This window comes from Otolemur garnettii, unplaced genomic scaffold (genome assembly GCF_000181295.1).
Source record: "Otolemur garnettii isolate 467f Iridium unplaced genomic scaffold, OtoGar3 scaffold00044, whole genome shotgun sequence".
NCBI lineage: Eukaryota > Metazoa > Chordata > Mammalia > Primates > Galagidae > Otolemur > Otolemur garnettii.
The window spans coordinates 9,823,971-9,847,634 of NW_003852439.1; the positions used below are offsets into that span (position 1 = coordinate 9,823,971).

General features: G+C 44.1%; 2 protein-coding genes across 2 annotated transcripts in view; one reads left to right on the forward strand and one right to left on the reverse strand.

Moving 5' to 3' along the window:
• Nucleotides 1-2,378: 2,378 nt before the first annotated feature.
• ZSCAN32 (zinc finger and SCAN domain containing 32) lies at nt 2,379-16,201 on the reverse strand. Its single transcript, XM_023513864.1, is given in 8 exon segments — nt 2,379-3,115; nt 3,118-3,267; nt 4,565-4,918; nt 4,921-5,025; nt 12,311-12,313; nt 12,526-12,684; nt 15,833-15,931; nt 15,934-16,201. Coding segments are annotated over 8 exon segments (1,875 nt in total).
• A 3,776-nt stretch (nt 16,202-19,977) lies between these two features.
• The window catches only part of ZNF174 (zinc finger protein 174), a 7,527-nt gene continuing 3,840 nt past the window's right edge, over nt 19,978-23,664 (forward strand). Inside the window, exons 1-2 of the mRNA XM_003790826.3 lie at nt 19,978-20,714; nt 22,008-22,230. Of these exons, the coding sequence (XP_003790874.1) occupies nt 20,313-20,714; nt 22,008-22,230 (625 nt within the window). The 5' untranslated portion in view covers nt 19,978-20,312. The remainder of the gene's footprint in view (nt 20,715-22,007; nt 22,231-23,664) is intronic.

Sequence of the window (23,664 nt, forward strand, 5' to 3'; positions counted from 1 at the left end):
CCTTTGCCTCCACAAGTAATCTATCACCACATCATGATCATTATACTTCCAAAATGTATAAATTCTACCCACTTTTTTTCTCTATCTACTGCTGTCACTTGATTAGATAATTGAGTTTCTAGACATCACAGCTAAGAGAGTCTTACTTGGTCTCCTTGCTTTTAAGTTTAGCTCTAATTGATTCTCTACACAGCAGTCAGGTTAAGAGAATCATAACAGGTGCAGTGACCTTAGCTCAGTGGTTAGGGTGCCAGCCACATATAACAGGGCTGGAGGGTTCAAACCTGGCCTGGGACCTGCTAACCAATGATGACAACAACAACAACAACAACAACAAAAATAGTCAGGTGTTGTGGTGGCGCCTGTAGTCCTAGCTACTTGGGAGGCTGAGGCAAGAGAATTGCTTAAGCCCAAGAATTTGAGGTTACTGTGAGATGTGATGCTACAGCACTCTACTGCAGATGGCATAGTGAGACTCTGCCTCGAAAAAAAATAAAGACAAAAAAACAGCTACCTCACATACAATTGGGGAAACATAAGGAAAAGGTTGGGTTTACCCAAAGTAGGAAGCTTGGAAAAGAGACTCTACAGAGCTGGGACTCATATCTTGTGGCAGCTTTGTCTGGGCAGTGTTGCCTGCCTGGTGCTATCACCTATAAGGGGGCCATTGAGTCTGGTTCTGGAAGATGCATTATCTACTTGGTCCACTGTGTTATATTTGGCTCCAATATACTCCCTGGTATATTACAGGCAATCAGATAGTTCCTAAATAAATGAATGTATTCTCCAGTTCTCACCTGTCTACTCTAGGTCATCTGGAACGGTTGACAGGCAAGGGTTCAGGACTGTGTTTCTTTTTATGCCCAACAGACTGGACGACAATGCAGTTTGGAGGGTAGGCAATGTAAATACTCAAAGAGTGAGGCAGTTACATCATGATTTTCCTGATCACAGTAAGCCCAGGAATGGGAGGAGCCTATTGTGGCTTATTAAAGGCCACAAAACTTATCTCCACTTCCTTATCTCTTGTAGTTACTTTCACTGACTCTCTTCATTTATCAAATACCTTCTTTGAGCTGATATCGACCACCCTTCAGTAACTGATCCATCTCTGCGCTGTCTCCCTCTTTTCTACCACCAATCACCAATAAAGTCATGCTGTTACTAAGAGGTCTCATTCCAGTCCCAGCCCAGAAGTCTTGGGCTGACCTCTTTGACTTTGCCCAGACCCTTTGAAGATGATTTTCTGTGTAGAGCAGAGGTGATTAAGTTTATGCTTCTAGAAACTGTCTAGAAGTTTCTCCTTAGGATCATGCTCAAGGACAGTATTGTGCAGGGAAAAACCCAGGCAGGGCTCAACCTGAGCAAACACTTAGATATACTCTTCTACCTTTGATTATTCTTCTCCAATTTTAATTTTTTCTGGCTCTGAGATAGAATGAATATTCTACTTTGTTCATATATAGTTCTTCATATAGGATCAAGAAGAGATTTTTTTCTTAACCCTACTTGCATGTACAAGCCAATAACTGTAGACACTGTATCCACCTTTTACCATTTTTTAAAATCTGTGGCAATTTCCTAAAAGCTTAAATTTATCTGAGACTTGTCCTGGATAGGTAAGTTTTGTTTGTTTCTTAGTGCTCCTCACACTCATCCTTCCTATCACTTACTATTCTCTTTGTAGTCAGATCCTCCTATAATACCTACTTTTTCCTTACTCCTATGTTCTTCCTTCTCATGATGGCTCAAACCCTTCCCAACTCAATTCTTTTCCTCTTGTCCTTTTTCCTGCCCTTATTCCTTGTCTGCATGTCCTACTGCCCTGAAAAAGACTTGATGCTTAGATCATCCTCAGGAACCCTCAGGCTTCTTTATGAGTACGATTTCTAATGAAGAAAATTACAATCAAGGCCAAGGAAGCAGAGGGAGAAACACTTTTATTTTCACCATAAATAGTAATGTCTACAACCATTTACTATAAAAGACAATCAGGAACTAAGGTAGGGGTGATGGTAAAGTGAGAGATCTTACAAAGATTAACCTAGATGTTCTGTTAACCCTAAGATTAAGTCATTTAGGAAAACATTCTCAGTGTTGGGAACAGGGAGACCCTGGTTTCTTGGCAGAACTTATGGATCCCACAGCATTCTCCTCATAGTAGCAAACTTTAAGTCACAGTAAGACAGGACTCTGAAGTCAGGCAGAGCCAGAAGAGGTCAGCATCTTTATGCTAATTCCTGTTCCTGGACATGGTTCTTAAAATCTAGTTGTCAGTAAGTCCACTTACTAACCCATGGATTAGCTAGATCTCTCCACAAGCAGAAGGAAGTTCAAAGGAACACACACTGACCTAAGGAATTGGTTTCTCAAGTTTCCTACAAATTTACAACACACCTCTCACTTTCTGTGATGACAGTTATCTCTTTTATGTGTAATACCTGATGGCAGGTGAGAGCAGAGTTCTTAATAAAGCTTTTCTCACATTGCGTACACTTGTAAGGCTTTTCCTCAGTGTGGGCACTGAAGTGGGAGCTATTGCTGAAGCTTTTCCCACATTCTTTGCACTTGTATAGGGTCTCCCCAGTGTGGATGCTCTGGTGAGTGCTGAATTGGGAACTGTTGTTGAATCTCTTTCCACAAACAATGCACTGATAAGGCTTTTTCCCCTTGTGGGTCCTCTGGTGGACAATGAGGCTAGACCTCTGGTTGAAGCTTTTCCCACACTGCCCACACTGGTAGGGCCTCTCCCCTGTGTGAGTTCGTAGGTGGGTAGTAAGGTTGGAACACTCACTAAGGACTTTCCCACATTCACTGCATTTGCGAGGCTTCTCGCCTGTATGGATTCTCTGATGCCGAATAAAATAAGAACCTCAACTAAAAGCTTTTCCACATTCAGGAAACTGAGAAGATTTTTCCAGTTCAAGGGCTGTCTTGCAGGGAACGGGCACACTCTGAGAGCAGTTATTCCCACAGAGGAAATGCGTATAAGCTTTGTCCCCAGTACAAAGTCTCTGGTGACTCATTTTATCCTGGGATGGGGATTTCTCCTCACTCTCCCCTGGAGAATTTCTATATTGCCTTCTTGATGTTGGCTCACTCTTCCAATGTTTTTTAGCTCAGAGTGAGAGAACTCTTCTCCACTAGACTTTCCATGTAAAACTTTATTCATTTCTACTTCCTCTGAATCATCATCCCATTTCAGATTCTCTTTTTTAATACCATTCTTGATCTCAAAACCTGGGAGGAAAAAAGAAATAAAATGGACTATAAAGAAGGAAAGCAATGGAATGCCAAAAGAGTTACAATTATACTTATAAAAAAGAAATAGAAAATTGGAATCCTTCATGTGATTAAGTCTCCTACTAATTAAAAGCCTATATTTTTTCTTTTTTAGAGACAGAGTCTAACTTTATCACCCTCGGTAGAGTGCCATAGCATCACAGCTCACAGCAACTTCCAACTCCTGGGCTTAGGCGATTCTCTTGCCTCAGCCTCCTGAGTAGCTGGGACTACTGGCACCCGCCACAATACCCAGCTATTTTCTTGTTGCAGTTTGGCCGGGGTGGGGCTTAAACCCACCACCCTCAGTATATGGGGCCGGCACCCTACTCACTGAGCGACAGGCGCCGCCCTTAAATTTTATTTTCTAATCATAATATTTTTAAGCTCCAAATTCTGTATTCACAGACAAATCACATCATAAAGCCTGCCAACTTTTCTCCTATCGATTTTTGGATTGTTTAACACAATGACAAACTGAGGCAAAGTGTCGAATTCTATGTTATCTATCAATCTAGTTAAAGATGTATTCTCAATTCTTGAATGAGAACACTTCTGACAGCAGAATAAGAAAAGACTACTCTGGCTCGGTGCCTCTGGCTCAAGTGGCTAAGGTGCCAGCCACATACACCTAAGGTGGAGGGTTCGAATACCAGCCCAGACCCACCAAACAACAACCATGGCTGCAACCGAAAAATAGCCGGGCGTTGTGGCAGGCACCTGTGGTCCCAACTACTTGGGAGGCAGAGGTAAGAGACTCACTTGAGCCTAGGAGTTGGAGGTTGCTGTGAGCTGTGATCCCACAGCACTCTACCCAGGGGTACAGCTTGAGGTTCTGTCTCAAAAAAAAAAAAAAGAAAAAAAGAAAAAGAAAAGGCTCCTCTGGGTTGGCCATCTCAGACAGGAAGAAAACGAGGTGCTAAGTACTTGACCAGTACAGGTTCAGGTTATAAAAGGAATAGGCATGTTAAAGAAGGGGAAAAGAGGAAAAACCTTGTCTGGAGGCCTAATTAGCAATTTAAGGAAGCAAAGTAATGGAACTCTATGACAGAATGATAAAGATGTTGGCAAATACAAATGAACACTCTAAAATCCAAGGGGAATAATCCTTAAACAGCATGAAAACCAACACTCCTGGCCTATATAAGGTCATGCATCAAGATGATAAAAGCCAGGAGCGGTGACAGTTGCTTCTCAACTGTTAGGCTAATAGTTTCTAGGTAGACATTCTCATCCTTTGACTATCAGAGCCGAAAGAGTCTTATCAAGTCTACATGGGAACAGGACTGTTCAAATTTTCTGACTTCTCACCCAAGGTTCCTGTAGTCTTTTTCATCACTATTTGTACCATCCACAATGCCATCTTTTACAACCTCTTTGGGCTCCCCACTCTGCTCATGCATCTCTCCAGCCTCAACAATACTTCCCTCTAGGCCAGGGACAGCACTGCTTGCCATAGGAGATACAGAGGCCTAGGAGCTTGAATAAGCATCTGTTTCTTCATAAAAGATACAAGGCTCAGGCACACAGCCTAGTGTTACTTTGTGGTAACTCAACTGTAGGCTTCTGAACTTATTGTGACACTGCTCTGGGGTCCACGAGAAGCCCTGCTCCTGGAGTCTTTCTGCCACCCCGTGTAGATCTGGCTATTCTGCTGATGGGTCTGGAATTTTCTGTAAAACTGAGAACTACCGAGAGTGGCCAGGAATGCCTTGGTCTCTTCATAGCCCCAGTACACACTTGCTGTGAAGGGACAAAAGAACAGAGCAGTCAGATCTGACAATCAGATCAGGGAGGACTATACATAATGCAGTGCAGAGTTTTAGCAGCCTAAGAAGTTACATTCTAGTTTCTCAAACTACATCACAACTGGCTACTGTTGTTCCTGGGGGAAAAAAATCTATGGACTTTTCCCGTAAAACACAAAAACTTTTGGTAATAGTACAAAAAGATATTCTAAAGATTCCCTTTTTATTTATTTTTAATAATTCTCAACCCTACACATTTCCCCTGGAGAGATGACTTCTATACAATAAGGCTTACCTGTCTCCAAAGTTTTGAGACTTCCTGAGAGTAGCCACATTGGAAACAGGGTGAACAGGCAGGGCTTGAAGGAAAGCAAAGATTCAGGGGAGAGAAGAGCTGGTTATAAAGATGTATCTGTTTACTCCCTCCTCTGATACAGGAGTACCTCCTGGTCTGGCCCTCCATCTTTGTCTGTATATATCTCCTGTCATCCTTACGGATAAAAGAAACCAAATGATAGCAGTTAACATCCCAATGTGAGAATAAGTAGTAAACATTTGAGAAGAGCAGTTTAAGGTGGCTAGTTATTCAAGAACATATTCCTGCTGCCTGTGTGGGCCAGTTCATGAGGGCAAATTTGTGTAGAGCTTTTTCACCAAGTGCATTCTCATATCTGGTCATGATGTGCCCATCTACTCCACGCTAAATGACTGTCCTTTCCTGCTAGGATCACTGCTATTGCCTCCTATATGATCTTGCTTCCACTTAGACCTCCTCTGGTCTGTTTTCAACCCAGGAGTCACAGTGAGTCCCCTTACTTTTTTATTCAATTCAATTAACACTTATTGAGGACCTATGATGCTACTCTCTGAGAAAATGCAAATATAAATATGACACAAACCCTGCCTTCAAGGAGATCCTATAAAAGTCTCTGTAGCAAAGAGACATAAATAAATGTTGACATACAGTTAAGTGCTGAATAAATTGAACTACTCAAAGTAATCCTTTAGAACTATTACTCCTCTTCCCAGAACTCTGCAAAATTCCCCCATTTACTCAGAATAAAAGTCAAAATCCTTCATGTAGGACCTCAAAGCCTTGTATTAATATTTCTCTACCTGTGAAGAACCAGACTCTTGTGTTTATTTATTGTATAAAATACAATAAATGTTTGGGGTGGCACCTGTGGCTCAGTGGGTAGAGCGCTGGCCCCATATATGGAGGGTGGCAGGTTCGAACCCAGCCAGAGCCAAACTGCAACAACAACAACAAAATACATAATAAATGTTCACTTAGTGCAGCAATGTCAAATTGCCATAAGAACTTCTAACTGCTCACTCATCTGCAGCCCGCCTCACTCTCAGTTGATCCAATTCTCTGAGCTTCTTTTCTTTCTTTCTTTCTTTCTTTCTTTCTTTCTTTCTTTTCTTTCTTTCTTTCTGTCTGTCTTCTTTTTTTTTAATGAGACAGAGTCTGACTATGTCGCCCTTGGTAGAATGCCATGGCATCACAGCTCACAGCAGCCTCAAACTCTTGGGCTTAAGTGATTGATTCTCTTGCCTCAGCCTCCCAAGTAGCTGGGACTACCGGCACCCATCACAACACCTGGCTAATTTTTGGTTGTAGTTGTCATTGTTGTTTTGCAGGCCCAGCCTGGGTTTGAACCCACCAGTTCAGGTGTATGTGGCTGGCACCCTAGCTGCTGAGCTACAGGCACTGAGTCTGAGCTTATTTTTTTACCACTCTCATCTGCTCACTCTGTACCAGTTAGCTGGCCTCTGTGCTCACTTCACTCCGGCCTCATGGGAGTGTGTATGGGCTATCCCCTATGTTTCTGTATGAAGATTTTCTTTGTTTTTTGTTTTCTGAGACAGAATCTCACTCTGTTACTTCAGTTAGAGTGCCATTACCTTAGCCTACCTCATAGCAACCTCAAACTTCTGGGCTCAAGCAATCCTCTTGCCTCAGTCTCACAAGTAACCAGGACTAAGGCACCCGCCACCGCACCCAGCTAATTTTTCTATTTCAATAGAGATAGGGTCTCACTCTTTCTTTTTTAGAGACAGAGTCTCACTTTATTGCCCTTGATAGAGTGCTGTTGCATCACAGCTCACAGCAACCTCCAACTCCTTGGGCTTAGGTGATTCTCTTGCCTCAGCCTCCCGAGTAGCTGGGACTAGAGACACCAACTACAATGCCTGGCTATTTTTTTTGTTGCAGTTTGGCTGGGGCTGGGTTTGAACCTGCCACCCTCGGTATATGGGGCCGGCACCTTACTCACTGGGCCACAGGCACCGCCCAGGGTCTCACTTTTTCTCAGGCTAGTTTCAAACTCCAGAGGTCAAAGGATCCTTTCACCTCAGCCTCCCAAGATTACAGGCGTGAGTCACCTTGCCTGGTCCCCCTGCATTTCTTATACTCTTCTTCCATGTAGCAATGGCTACATAGCTCATTCCTTTTCTTCCTGCAAGTCTTTTCAAATGTCATTTTCTCAATTAAAACAACTCTAACAACCAAAACTGAAAATGCAGGCCACTCTCTTCCCTAGCATTCCCCATCATTTCTTCTGCTCCTTCTCTACCATTGTGCTTATTGATTTCTAACATAATCTATTACTTAATGACTCACTATGCTACTGTCCATCTTTTCCCACTGGGCAATAATTTTGTTCACTAAGGACCTAAAACTATGTCTGAGACAAAGTAGGTACCAAATATTTGTTGAAAGAAGGACTCTTCTTTCCACATTCTCTAACTTAATTCTCATCACTAATTGTAAAGGGTCATGAGTTGACAGGAAACCAAAGAGTGTGGGGGAACATAAGCCCTCATTCAGTAAGCCTAATATTTTGGAAATTAAGATTATAGATTTATATAGTTCTCTAGGTTCTAGAAACTATAGGTTCATATAGTGCTATCAAATGAAAATCCAGAATAGATCAATCCATAGACCGATTAGTGGCTGCCAGGGACTAAAGGGAAAGAGGATTGGGAGAAATTGCTTGATGGCTATGGGTTTTATTTTGGAGTATGGAAGGTTTTGGAACTAGGTAGAGGTGGTAATTACACAACATTATGAATGTGCTAGATACTAAGGAACTGTTCACTTTAAAACAGTTAATTTCATGTCATGTGAATTTTACCTCAATAAGTTAAAAAATAATCATAACCACAAAAATTAAAGCATCTTTAAGGAAATGTCTTAACTCATTCTATTATCCAGATATTTAGTAATACAAATCTGCTCAAAAAGATACTACACATTCTCTACAACTGGCCAAAGATTTGGTGCAGGAGGAGTCTGAAGAGGCAAGAAAAAGCACAGTGCAGAAACCAGGAAATGAAGAGTTCATGGCAAAGGAGGGGGAGGGATGGCAGTGGATGCACTAAAGAAAAACCATACACAGAGAAGGGAGGGCAGTGTGTATGAAGGAGGCAAGAGCAGTGTCACAGGGCCCCTGCTTTCACAGTCCTTTGTAGTCTCTCCCACCCTGGGTGTGGCCATGAAGGAGTGCAGCCCCCCATGCTCAAACATGGCAGTCTAGCCTCATGTGCTCCCCGTGGAACATGGTTCTAAGATAGGGTGACCAGATTTTAACATCTGTAAGGACAACATGGCCGGGGCGGGGCGGGGGGGGCAGGCAGGGCCTGACAACAATGCAAACTTTGATAAGCAGTTCTGGATAATCACTTCTCAGCAATTATTTATTATAGTTTAACATTATAAAATTAACAAAAATAATATAAAACTCATATTCTGGCGAAATAGCCATATGGCGGCAGAAAACCGTATATTCCCTTCTTGTTCTCCAGTACGTTCGTGCATTCTTTCCAAAAATCGGGACTTTTTTAAAACGCCACGGGACTCGGGACAAATTGTTGAAAAGCTGGACTGTCCCCCCAAAATCAAGACATCTGGTCACCCTATTCTAAGATGGAAATTCTCTTACTCTGAGAACATGCCCGAGCCTGCTGAAAAGCAGAAACGTTCTTAGAAAGGAATTTGCTGGAGGACCACAACGGGTCATAGCTGGTGGCTAAACACCTGTCCAGGCATTGGGCAGTTGTACTTTGCTTCTTTCTCCTCATTAACACAATAATTGTTGGTCTTAGTTTAAGGAAATAGGCCGAGGGAACAGACAACCTGGCATCTTTGTGATTCAGCCCCAAGTAAAATGTTCTTAATCTGTATCAATTGTATATGTGTTCAGCAGTAATTGTACTGAATTGGAATCTTTATGGTAGTTTCTGTGATCTTACTTTGCTGTCTTAACTTTTTGATATTTTAAACTTTTATCAGATGTTTGAGAGTATATAAGAGAATCAATAAAGATAGGTGGTCGCTGAATGCCAGAGCGAGCTTCAGCCTCCCTTTTCAGATTAAGCATCTCACTTGCATTATTACCTCTGCATCACCGAACAGTCAGCCCTGGGAACAGTAACATGGCCACATAACTAATTTTGGCCAGTGGAACATTAGCAAACATGATGCCAGCAAAAGCTCAATAAAGCACTTGTACATGGGGGCTTGTCCTCTTGGAACACTTCCTCAGCAAGGCAGGTGTAAAGCGCATCCATCTTATAACCTAGCTAGCTCTTAGCTAGTGGCCACTATCAACTGTCAGCCAGGTAATGAGGTCATTTTGGATCCTCCAAGCTCAAGATCAAGAAGCAGAACCACCTGGTCAATCCACAGAATGGTGAGTGAGAAATAATTGTCTTAAACCATGAAGTTTGGGAGTGGTTTGTTTTGTAGTAATAGTCAACTGAAACACAGGCATGATGCTGGTTACTTATGACAGTGACTTGGATGTTCTAAGGAACATACCCTGTACACAGATCAATACCCTACAGTTACAGTGGAACTTGATCCCTAATGATAACCTTTTGAATTCACACAGATACCTGTCCATGCATCATTTACCTCCATAGAGAATACAATATTGATTCCCAGGCTAACATCATCATCATTCTTTTATGTTAACAAAATCTGGATATAGCACTTACTTAGACAATTCACTCTTTTGGTGACAGAAACATACCAAGCTTTCAAATCTCACACTGAAATTTCCTGAATTCCTCAGACACCCTAAGAGTTTAGGTTCTACTATGTACTTCTCCCTGTGTGTAACCTGTATATGGTAAAAATAAACGGCTTTTATCCCACCTATACGGGACAGGAACCCCATAGTATAGGAACCAGCAACGATTTCTTTTCTTTTTTTTTTAGAGACAGAGTCTCACTTTGTCATCCTTGGTAGAGCACCGTGGCATCACTGCAACAGTTTACTGCAACCTCCAGCTCTCAGGCTTAGGTGATTCTCTTGCCTCAGCCTCCTGAGTAGCTGGGACTACAGGTCCTGCCTCAAAGCCTGGCTATTTTTTTGTTGCAGTTTGGCCAGGGCTAGGTTTGAACCCACCACCCTTGGTATCTGGGGCTGGCGTCCTACTCACTGAGCCACAGGTGCCATCCCCAGCAACAATTTTATAGCTGGAAGACAGCTCAGTGTAGAGGTATGGTTTACAAACAGGCAATGAGCACAAGAACACATATGCAGAGAAGTGTTGCAAGTGACTCTGGGGCAAACGACAGCTTTGGGGGCTCCCAGTTGCCTGGACCGGCTGCTTGCCATTGGTTTTGTAGCTGTTTGAGTCCTCTACTGCATCCTCAACCTCCACTTCTTTCTGAGTCTGTGGGCCCTGGCCTGGTTCTTTGATCTCATCAACCCTGTCTGTCAAGCTCCTGGGAGAAGTGGTGGGCTCCTGTAAACCCAACAGAGCTTCCATCTCCTTTTGGCAAGCACAGGACTCTGGGCTGCAGCCTCGCCTCCCTCGATGGCAATTGGCCTAGAGGTTTCTGAACTTGGTTTGGCATTGCTCCAGAGTCTGGTGGAAACCTTGTTCACACAAGAGTGCAGCAACTTCCCCATATAGCTGGCTGCTGTGCTGGTGCATCTGGAGTTTTTAAAAAAAAACTGAGGCTCACTGAGAATAGAAAGGAAAGTCCCAGTTTCCTCTGAAGCCCAGTGCACACCTGTTACTTTCTCATCAGCTGAGTCCGGCTGTTTTGCATCACTGCTGATTTTTTCTTTCCCCTTTGCTGGTACCACTCTTGCCTCACTTGTAGAATTCTTAGAGCTTTTCCTAACCCTGTAGCCATGAAATGGAGTCCCTGTATGTTCTCTTTGATCCAGTCCAGAGCCAACATTCAGACCGTGAATAGGAAACCCTGCATATGAAGAAGCAGAAAGGCTGAGGCAGGAGAATCACTTAAGCCAGGAGTTTGAGATTGTAGTGACCTATGATGATCCACTACACTCTAGCCCGGGCAACAAAACGAAACCCTATCTCTAAATATAGATAGATAGACAGACAGGTAGACACATATATCACTTTTAAATGGTTAATTTTACGTTATATAAATCTCAACTCAGTTAATTAATTATTTATTTGAGACAGAGTCTCACTATGTCACCCTCAATAGAGTGCCGTCATGTCATAGCTCACAGTAACCTCAAACTCTTGGGCTTAAGCCATTCTCTTGCCTCAGCCTCCCAAGCAGCTGGGACTACAGGAACCTGCCACAACGTCCAGGTATTTTTGTTGTTGTTGCAATTGTCATTGTTGTTTAGCTGGCCTGGGCTGGGTTCAATTTCTTTTTCAGTTTTCAAAAAATTAAGATAAGTAAAAACAAAAAACATATTTGGAAGAAAGGTCAAAATAATAGGAAAATGGGTGGCACCTGTGGCTCAGTGAGTAGGGCACCAGCCCCATATACTGAGGGTGGTGGGTTCGAACCCAGCCCCAGCCAAACTGCAACAATAATTAATTAATTAATTAAATATTTTAAAAAAGAAAGAAAATAATAGGAGAAATGTATTTTGGAAAAGATTTAAGCTAGATGGGGCAGTTTTATGTCTTCAAGTATATAAAGAGCTGCTGTGCATAAAGTAAGGGTAAGTAACCATGTTCATTTTTAATAACATCTATTTTTCAAGTAATAGAATAAAATTGTAATGAAAGAGAATTAGGCTGATACATAAAGACTTTTCATCCCTATTTTAAGTGCTACAATCCTCAACTGAAATTTGAAATCTTGCATTTTGGCTCGGCACCTGTGGCTCAAGCTGCTAAGGCAACAGGCACATACACCTAAGGTGGAGGGTTCAAATCCAGCCTGGGGCCCACCAAAACAACAATGACGGCGGCTTCAACCAAAAAATAGCAAGGCATTGTGGTGGGCGCCTGTGGTCCCACCTACTTGGGAGGCTGAGGCAGGAGACTCGCTTGAGCCCAGGAGTTGGAGGTTGCTGTGAGCTTTGATGCCACAGCACTCCACCCAGGGGGACAGCTTGAGGCTCTCTCTCAAAAAAAAAAAAAGAAAAAGAAAAAGAAAGCTTGCATTTTGGACATATTTCAAAGGTATTCAATCTGAAACCTCTGGGTGAACTCAAGATCAGACCTTTGTTTCCAGGTGAGGACAGAGGCTTCTGCTCACCTTCTGACTCTTTCCCTGGGCTTTGATATAAGCTCTGTGATCCCTTCAAAGTCTGTTCCTCTGGCTGAACCTCCTGTGTCCACTGGGATCTCAGTGATTCTGGGGCTGCTCGCCAAGGGATCATCTCCTCCATGAGCACTTTAAAGTCCTTCTCAGAACCTGAGACCTAAGAACAGACCCAATCATCCATCACTACAAATTCCTGCCTAAACTGGATTTTACAGTCCCTAAAGAGTAGCATTTAAAAATGACATAAAACATAAGGAAGCAGAAAAGCAGTATCTAGGAGTCACTGTATTGCTACTGTAATCAAATAAAAATTAATAGAATTAGGTCTTTGAAGTGGTTAAGAACATTTTTAATACATATGCAATCACCCTCTGTCATAGAGCCTGACACACCAGATTTGGTTAAAAATTATATACATTTGTTAGAAGTGAGAATGTCAGCTTTCACTTTAGAAATCCCCTTCTGACCTCAGCACTAAGTCATTTCCTCTCTCCCCAAACCCAATGTCAGGTCTACCTTCAAAAGATACCTTGCATTTTGTCTTCTCTCTTTAACAGCCTCCAGCTGGGTGCAGGACACTGTTGGCTGCCTGGACTGATGTCATGGCCTCTTAACTGTTTGCCCTGTATCCTCTCTCTGCTGCTGGACCTTTTGCTACATTCTGTCTCTATATGGAATCCAATGTGATCTTTTTTAAAATCTCAGATCACATCCCTTCTTGGTAACACTCTTCAGTGGCTTGCCACTGCACACAGAATAAAATTCAAACTCCTATTCATAGCCTGAAAGGCCCTTCTGATTTGGCTCCTGCCTTCCTCTCTCATCTCATAACACTCTTCCCCAGACCCCTGAGCTCCAGCTACCAGCCCTCCCTTCTTTTTCCCCAACATGCCAAGTCCTCTCCCACCTTAGGCTCTTGACATGTACTGTGCCCTCTGCCTGGAATACTCTCCTCCTCTCTTGGTACAACTGGTTCCTTCTCCTCCTACAGTGTCACTTGCAAAAGGCTTTGCCTCATAATCTATTGTCCCCCATGACAGCTACCAGATCACCCTGCTCATTTCCTCCTGAGCACTATCTGAAACTGTCTTTCATTTGCTACTGTCTGTTCCTCTGTTTTTCCCATAGAATACAAGCTGCAGCAGGCCAGGGGCCATGCCTACTGCGTTCTCTGTAAAAATCCCTGATATCTGACACATTGTGGTCACTTAAAATCAGCTTTTATCTTTCAGAGCCATCTTCATTCTTTAAGTCCCATGCTTACAGCTGTCCTTAAGGTGAATGAAGAAAGGTACTGTGAGGCAAGTGGGATGTTGAGAAGTTATTAATATATCTACTTCCATTACTACTTCCTACCCCCATTTCTTACTCTCCCTTTCACTTTTGTGATCAGTTTCAATTAGGTGTTTAACCTTTATACTCCTGCACTGTTTTCATTTATATTAAGAGTTTGGCTCTCACTCTAGGAGGCCAAGACAGGCTGATTGCTTGAGCTTAGGAGCCTCTAAAAATAGCCAGGCATTGTGGTGGGCACCTGTAGCCCTAGCTACTTGGAAGGCTGATTGTTTGAGCCCATGAGTTTGAGGTTGCTATGAGCTATGACACCATAGCACTCAACTCCAGGGTGACTGAGTAAAACTCTGTCTCAAGAAAAAAAAAAATGGCTCTGAAATGGTGAGGAATAAGAAGGGAGACTATATCAACAGAGAGATGGCTATGTTGGGTCTAGGATGAGTATTAGCATATTGGGATTCCTACTCTCTTTAGCTCACCTCTCCAAGCTCTACCTTCACATGTGTACTACTGCATTTGTCCACTCAATCCTACTTTTAGTAAGATTAATCCCACAGATTTCCAGTTAACTTCCTCAACTTTTCCCCAATGTATCACCACCAAGCTACCCTTCCCCTCTCTAAATTTAGTCAAAAGTACTCAATCCTCAATCCTACCTAATTTCATCTACTTCCCCCTTCATCTCTCTTCCCCCCACAGCCCATGCACATCCCTGCCTCCACACTGGGAAAACACCTCTATTTCCTGGGTCCTTCCCATTTCACCCATGAAGGCTCAGGGCACCTTCCTGTTCTGACTATAGATCTACTCAGGCTGACCAGCATTCCTCTGACACACCCTCCTCCATCACTACAGGCCTCATCCAGACTTTCCAGATTTGAGTTGCCTTCCTCACTAATTCTCCCACAACCAAAGCCCACATGTTACTTTATCTTCATGCCTATCATACCTCCCTTCTCTCAGAAGATATTAGCTTGTTACACTGATGGGATCTCAAACCTAGTCCTAACTATAGAGGATATTTTATGAGCCCATCACTGTCCCAAACTGACCACTTAATCCAAGCAGCAAGAGCCATGGTAAGGCCCAACTCTAAAACTTTGTTTACTGTACAACACATGGCACTCTGCCCTCAAAGAACCTTCTAGCAAGAGGCTAGATTTTTATTCACCATTTTTATTCACTACTTTTCTGTTTTTCCTTATGTAGGATAGATATCCTTTCCCTGGTCTTGTTTTAGAGAATTTTTCTGAATGTTTTTACTATTTTAATTGGGGACTCCACTGGGAGACTGAAGCGGGTGGATTGCTTGCACTCATGAGTTTGAGACAAACCCGAGCAAGAGCAAGACCCTGTCTCTAAAAAATAGCTGGGCTGGCTGGGCACGGTGGCTCACACCTGTAATCCTAGCACTTGGAAGGCCAAGGCCAGTGGAATACTGAGCTCACAGGTTCGAGACCAGCCTGAGCCAGAGTGAGACCTCGTCTCTAAAAAAATAGCAGGGCATTGTGGCAGGCACCTATAGTCCCAGCTACTCAGCAGGCTGAGGCAAGAGGATCGCTGTGATGCCATGGCCCTCAACCAAGAGGGACAAAATAAGACTGTCTCCAAAAAAAAAAAAAGTAGCTGGGCTTTGTAGTGGATGCCTGTAGTCCAGCTACTTGGGAGGGTGAGGCAAGAGGATTGCTAGAGCCCAAGAGTTTGAGATTGCTGTCAGCTATGACACCACAGCACTCTAGAGGATGAGAAAGTAAGACTCTGTCTTAAAAAAAAAAAAAGAAATTGGGGATACCAGAAATTAATTAAATATATGAATATCTAAAAATGATATCTACAGATGAGACATTCTTCCCATACAATTAAGGGCACTGAACCAACCCAAGAAAGCCAAGACTCTGTGGGTATCAGAGGGCTACTGTGTGTTTCTCAATCAAGCACCTCTCTAGTAACGGATTCCTATGTTCCTCATCCAACTTCTTCGTAACCCAAACCATAAGGTTTCAACTTCCCTTTCTCATCTGTTTAGGAGCTCTTTGTACACCCTCAACCAGAGCCACAGCTTCCTCACCATTTTCTGGTGACTGCTCCCTCACCCAGGTCTTGTCTCCTCTGGCAAGATGGTCAGAAATTGTTCCAAACCCAGCAGCTCCAGCATTTGTTCTTTCGAATGTGTCTTAGGCCTCAACCACTGACAACAGAGTTCCTAGAGTCTGCTAAAAGCTTCCTGGGGGCCAGCTACCTCTTGGTAGCAAAACTGCCTGAAGCGCTGGTGGGAGGCTTCATGGCTATTGCCCAGAAGGGCTGATTTCTGGTCCTGTGTGAAGTCCTTGTTTGAGGATGAGTGTGCCTGGGGACTCTTTGCTGCAGCCATCATTTGCCTCAAGGAACTGCCTCACACTGGTTGCCATGCCTACCCTGTGGATCAGATTCCCTCTCTCCTCAGTCACTGAGAAGTCATGTTCTCTTGCAAAGAATGTCTTTCTGGAATCAGAGGGACATGAGAGTGTCAGAGGTACACAAAGATCACATTTGAAAAAAACAGCTCAACTACCCCATATTCCCTCACTCTCCTCCTTGCAATTGACTATCCCTTTTACTCCCTCCACAAATCCACGCTAAGAATCCAAAACATTAGAATATAAAAAAAAAAAAAGCACTTTGGGAAGCTGAGATGGGTGGACTGCTTGAGCTCAGGAGTTCAAGACCAGCCCTAACAAGAGTGAGACCCCATTTCTAAAAACAGCCGGGCATTGTGGCAGGTGCCTGTTAGTCCTAGCTATTCAGGAAGCTGAGACCAGAGAATCACTCGAGCCCAGGAGTTTGAGGTTTCTGTGAGCTATGATGTCATCATACTCTACTGAGGGCAACACAGCCAGACTCTGTCTCAAAAAAAAAAGAAAGAAAGAAAGAAAGAAAAAGAAAACAATATAAAAAACAGTTTTCTTCCCAGCCAAGTTTCTAAGTCTGCTAACAAATTACCAAAACTATTCCTCCTCACAATGTAGCCTACCTGTCCTTCCCTTCTTCCCTCACCTGCCTGGGTCTTTTTCCTGTCATTCCCTATCCTCAAGAAGCCTGGATTCATCTTCCCTATTGCCTCTTTCTCTAAGGAGAGAAATTAGTGAGCATGCATGTGCTTTTTGATTAATCTCTTCATCACTATTACACTGTGCTCCCCATAACCACCACCTCCACACACACACACTCAGAATGTGGATAAGTCATTATTCTGGTTTGCTGTATTGTTTTTATATCCCAGCATTCTTTCCCCCACTTCTGATAGGAGAATCTTTCTTTGTCAAAGAGACCCTTTCTACTTCACTGGTTCTAGTAGGGCTATTAGTGACAATACCCTTCCCCTCACTCCAAGAGTGGGCATATAACATAGATGGGCCTATAAAAATTCACATGCTGGAGGAGTGCAAAAAGTTCTGAATTTCCTGGGAAATGCTCCACTGGGTAAATATAAGACTAGAGCTCTCTGCAACTATGCCCCACTCTCTGTTTCACTCCTCCAATACAGGGGTGAGCTTGTTCACAGGAGAAGACCAATACACCAGAGTTTTGACAACATATTTGGATCTCCAATGCCAATTTGTATAAGGAAATTTTTTTAATTAATTTGAGTTGGGTTTTAACTACTTAAAATACAGATTAAAGCAGATACAATCATAAAGGGCAATTTTTAATCTTATACAAGAGTTGATATACCTCCACCAGGCAGTATTTTTTTTTTTTTTGAGACAGAGTGTCACTATGTCACCCTCAGTACAGTGCTGTGGCATCACAGCTCACAGCAACCTCAAACTCTGGCTTAAGCAATTCTCTTGCCTCAGCCTCCCCAGTAGCTGGAAATATAGGCACTCACCACAACACCTGGCTATTTTTGGTTGCAGTTCAGTTGTCATTGTTGTTTAGCAGCCCCAGGCCAGGCTCAAACCTGCCAGCCTTGGTGTACATGGCCAGTGCCCTACTCACTGAGCCATGGGTGCTGAGCCCCACCAGGCAGTATTAAAATGGATTTGGGTTGTGCAATAACATGAATACTCAACACTACCAAACTGTACACTTAAAAATGGTTAAGATGGGCTCGGCACCTGTAGCTCAAGCAGCTAGGGTGCCAGCCACATACACCAGAGGTGGTGGGTTCGAATCCAGCCTGGGTGGCGAACTCCTGTGGTCTCAGCTACTTGAGAGGCTGAGGCAGGAAAATCACTTGAGCCCAGGAGTTTGAGGTTGCTGTGAGCTGTGACACCAGGGCACTCTACCCAGGTTGACAGCTTGAGATTTTGCCTCAAAAAAAAAGGAAAAAAAAGAAAAAAAGAAAAGAAAAAATGGTTAAGATGGTACATTTTGTTTTTTACAATTAAATTTTAGTTGTTTTGTTTTTATGGATTTGGGTTCTCTTTTCTCAAAATATTTGAACTTCTCTCACTTAGATTCTCTTTACATTTCAGTTTGGCAGGAGAGGCTAGAAACAGAAATCAAGGACATTATTGTTAGCGCTCCTTTTTAGCCAATGAGGAGAAAGACGGGGTGATTGAGTATCTTGCCTAGAATCATACAGCATAGCTCCTAAGCAGCAAGGCCAGGACTAGAACCTGGACCCCTTGCCTTGCACATGTTCTTACATCCTACACCTTAACAGGCTGGAGAATAATTTAATGAATGCTCTTCTAGTTTCATGCAGAAGCAGAGCCAGCACTCCTCATGACCCCTTACATTCCACTCATCATTAAATTCTAAAATGCTGGGTGGTGCCTGTGGCTCAGTGAGTAGGGTGCCGACCCCATATGACAAGGGTGGCGGGTTCAAACCCGGCCCTGGCCAAATTGCAGCAAAAAATAACTGGGTGTTGTGGCAGGCTCCTGTAGTCCCAGCTACTCGGGAGGCTGAGGCAAGAGAATCGCCTAAGCCCAAGAGCTGGAGGTTGCTGTGAGCTGTGACGCTACGGCACCTCTACCGAGGGCGACAAAATGAGACTCTGTCTCTGTGAAAAAAAATCTAAAAAAAATTTTAATGCTGTCTCTCCCAAATTTCTTTCACTGTAGGGATGCCTCAAACTCAGAGAAACTGAGAATGAACACAGAAAGCCCGGCTGATTCATTTTTCACTCGGCAAATATTTATTATGCACTGTGCTGGGTTAGGTACTGTGAATAAGGAGTAAGAAGTGGGCGAGTCGGGGGCGAAAGGAGCATGGTCCGGACGCCTACTTCAAGGTGAGTGTCGGGGGCGGGACTCTCCTGGGCCGGCTACGTGGGGACTCCAGGCATAAAGGAGGCCACCCGTCCCACCGAAACGTCCACCTGGGCCTAACCCAACGGTCTCGGAGAAGACTCCCAGCGACAAGGGGCTCCTTATCCGACTTGAGGCCCGGCAGCAAGGAAGAATTAAAACTCACCAGACGCGAGCACTCTAGACTCCCCAAACTGTCAGCCGGGCCGGAAGTCAGCTGTTCCTGTCCTTCCGCTAGGCCACTCACTGCGCACGCTGGCAAATCGAGCAACCAGACTACAACTCCCGGGGTGCACTGCGACGCTCTTGACAGACCCAGCAGCCAATAGACGATGGAGGGCGTCCTCTAGGCACCAATCCCTTGGGGGGAGGCGGATCCTCCCGCGGCAGTGCCGGGGTACCCAGTAGGCGTCTCCGCGACATGAGGTTTGGGCCCCGCCCCCAGCTTGTGCTTCTGGGTTCCTACTCCCGGGTTCTCTGAGAGGGGAGTCAGCTGCAGGCGAGCTTGAGGTTCTGGGCTGCTTCGGATAGTCGTGTCGCAGGCGCCAGCTTAAATTCACATCCTTCTGTGTAGTTGAGCCGTGCGCCAGATTGCTGCAGTTTCCACAGGCCCGGGGCCAGCTGAGCGCCAAAGCCGGAGTCGGAGCCCGAGCCGGAGCTGGGACGCCGGGAGGCCGGAGCCTCTGGGCCTGCGGCACCTCGGGAGCGAGCTGTCATCGCGCCTGCATCAGCCTAGCTCGAGAGCAGGGGGTGCACCGCTAGCTCACACCCCCTCTGGCTTGTGCTGTGGCCTGCCTTGGCTCTAATCTCTACCTCCCAGGGATATGCTCCAGGTCGGTTTCAGCCAGGATGCCGGATAGTTGGTGCGAGCTACCTGTAAGACAGCTTGAACTTTTCCTAGAGATTTCTCTCGGCCAGCTCGTTAGATCATATTGTCCATTTCGTCTGAGACTTTGTGAAATCAAAGAAGTGTTTTCCCCGGAGTCGTTTTAGGATGTTATGACTTTTCTCCTTTGCAAGATAGTTCATGGAACAAGCAGCTCTTCGCAATGTCACGTTGTCTTCAAAGTTTAGGGTAAAGGCTACCCAATGAGAAGGCCCTGTCTCTGCATCCTGTACTCCCTACCATCCTCAGAGGAGCTTCAGTTTCTAGCGCCTTTTTAGCATTTAGAGAGACTTCTCCAGAGTCATGATCATAAAGGCTTGACCCGTTTACTAGGAGAGAGAAGTTGTCTCCTGATCCCCAAAATGGCTGCTAAAATGGAGATAACTTTGAGCTCCCACACTCATGCTTCCTCCAAGCAAGAGAGACATATAATAACAAAACTAGAAGAGAAACGGGTACTTGCTCCACCAAAAAACTGCCCGGATCCTGAGCTTTCTCGTCAGAATTTCAGACGGTTTTGTTATCAAGAGGTGTCTAGCCCCCAAGAGGCACTCTCCAGGCTCCGACAACTCTGCCATCAGTGGCTGCAGCCTGAGCTGCACACCAAAGAGCAGATTTTAGAGCTTCTGGTGATGGAGCAGTTCCTGACAATCCTGCCCCCAGAGATCCAGGCTCGGATCAGGCATCGATGCCCAATGAGCAGTAAGGAGATTGTGAGCCTGGTGGAAGATTTTCACAGAGCATCCAAGAAACCAAAGCAGTGGGTAAGGAGAGTCCTCTCTCGTGGTCCCCAGGGTTTCTTTTTCATCTGGATAATGTTTAGTCTGTGGATCCCTCATTTAAACACAGTCCAGAATGGACTGGTTGGCTTCAAAGTTGCCTCTATCTGGAGACCTGTGAATTCTAACAGGTTTTCAGAAAACCCAGCTACTGACATCCAGTGAGGAAGTAGAGGATCAAGATCGTTACCAGTCCTTTATGGGCCTCATTCTGCCAGAAGTAGTTTTAAGGTTCTTGAATTTCTGCTGTCATATCTTACGCCACCCATTCCTCTTGAATTTTTCCAACAGTCAGAATTATTAGCAGGCAGAGTCATCCTGTTGGGTAGGAATTAGACTTTGGGGAAACTTTATTGTACCTTGTTCCAGTGAAGAGTCTGGCATATTGTCTTTGGATTAGGAAGTTACAGCTTAATTTAGCCAGTGTTGCTATGCCAACCCACCTCTAATCTCCCAAGTCAGACCCCAGTCAGGACCTAGGCAGGAAGCAAGCAGAAATGAAAATGGAACCTGTTAGGGATCAGGGGTGAGGCAGTTCTCTTAGACCTGTACTGCTACTGGGATCTCCTTACCAAGAGAGCCTTTGGCAGAATGTTTATTATATAAGAATGGTTTTTAAGGCTCGGCGCCTGTGGCTCAAGTGGCTAAGGTGCCAGCCATATACACCTAAGGTGGCGAGTTCGAATCCAGCCCGGGCCCGCCAAAACAACAATGATGGCTACAACCAAAAAAATAGCTGGGTGTTGTGGCAGGCGCCTGTGGTCCCAGCTACTTGGGAGGCTGAGGCAGGAGACTCACTTGAGCCCAGGAGTTGGAGGTTGCTGTGAGCTGTGAAGCCACAGCACTCTACCCAGGGGGACAGCTTGAGGCTCTGTCTCAAAAAAAAAGAATGGTTTTTAATGGCCTCTTACCATACTGCTGGTCCTATAGGGTCTGTCCCCAGCAGAAGTAGGCAAGGCAGTGGTATGTAGGGTACAAATCTGATGGGCCAATGTCAGGACTGACCCTGATATTTGTGCCAACTCTCTTCTTAGGACTTTCACTCCAGACCTTGAGAAACGCCCTTGGAAAGCCACTCAAGAAGTTTTGGCCCATTCAAAACAGTCTTATGCTTGTTCTCTATGCCTATCCCTTTGCTTCTTTTGAGGGTTTCAGTGATCTCTGTGAAAGCTGATGTCCAGGCCATTATCAGAAATTCCTAAGGCAAAGGGGTTGTTATAAAGCAGTGAAAAGAAATGCTGCCCTTAGTCAGTCCTAATGGATGGGGCTTATTCCTAGGTGGCCGTTTGTATGCAGGGGCAGAAGGTACTTTTGGAGAAAACTGGATCCCAGCTCGGAGAACAGGAACTGCCAGACTTTCAACTGCAAACTCCCAGGACAGATCTCAGGGAGAGCTTGTTGGAGGAGCCTTCCCAGGCAGAATCTCATGATCAGCTGAGCCCCCATCATTGGGAGAAATCCCCACTCTTCCAGGAACCAGCCCCCAAATTAGCTGGGACAGGTAATCACTCTGTGCCTCTTTCCCACTCATTAGCCATTTATCTCCATCAAAGCATCTCATGGGTCCACAAAAGCAAAGACCACATGTATGTGTGTCGTTTTAAATCTATGTAATAAATTTTATTTACCAAAAAAAAGTTACCAATTAGAATAATGGTGATACTATAAATAAAAATAATGTTTTTTTAAATCATTTTTCTATTAATGGATATTTGATAATCTAGTACATGACAGGATTATTCTAGTACTTACTTTTTGTCCCTGTCATAGCTTCTTGTAGTGAAGACAAATCCAAATATGACTACTAATGAACTTCCATGCAAACTCTAGCTGTTTCATTACTTAAAATGGTCTAATGTTTAGAAGGGGACTAGTAAAGAAAATTCCCCACTCTGTATTATCTCTCTTCCTCCTCTGTGACATTGTCTGTGCTTTAAACCCTTGAATCTATTTCTTTGCCTCTGGTACAATACCAGTATAATTACTGGCCCTGTTCTACACTGTCCAGTGATTTCTTAAGACTGAATGACAGTGACAGTCTGGCTAGTCTTGATGATGTGAATACAAAATCAGCAAGTTAGAGGGGAAAGTTACAAAAAGACTAGAGCCTTATTTCCTTGACATTTGCCATAGTCAATTCATCTTGCATCTTAGTCTGTTCAGGCTGCTATAATAAAATACAAGAGACTAGGTGACTTATAAACAACAGAAATTTATTTCTCAGAGCTATGGAGGCTGATCAAAGTGCCAGTTTGGTTATGTTCTGGTGGGGGCCCTCTTCTGGGTTGCAGACTGCCAACCTTTCTCTGTTCTCACATGGCAGAAGGGGCACAACAAGCTCTCTTGGGCCTCTTTCATGAGGACATTAATCCCATTTCCATGAGGACTAATCAATTCCCCAAGGTCCTGCCTCTCAGCAATAATGACCTTGGGAGTTAGGATTGCAATATATTGATGTTGGGGAATATAAGTCACTGCACTTTAGTTTGATGATTCTTCGAACTCAGGAAATGGAGATCTGTGGCATCCAGTAGAAAAGCTTGTGACTATCTGAGGTCCTACCACATAACCTACAGCTTTCATGGGCTTGAAGAAAGTGGACCACACACACACTCCCTTCTCCTGCCTCAGCAGAGGCAGCCTGGTATGTGTGTGCTGTCTCTGTCTTCTTTCATTTGATCCCCAAGAGAAGAGATTCCCCTGCTCCTCCTCATCCCTAAGATCCTTAAGTACCTTCCTTCAGAACTGCACAGTCTAAATACAATAGTCACTAGCCATGTGACTTATTGAAATATAATTCACATTCCATAATTTAACCTTTTAAAGTAGACAGGTCAGTGATTTTTAATATATTGACAAAGTTATGTAATGAGTATCTAATTCCCAAACATTTTTTGAGACAGAGTCTCAATATGTTGCACTGGGTAGAGTGCCA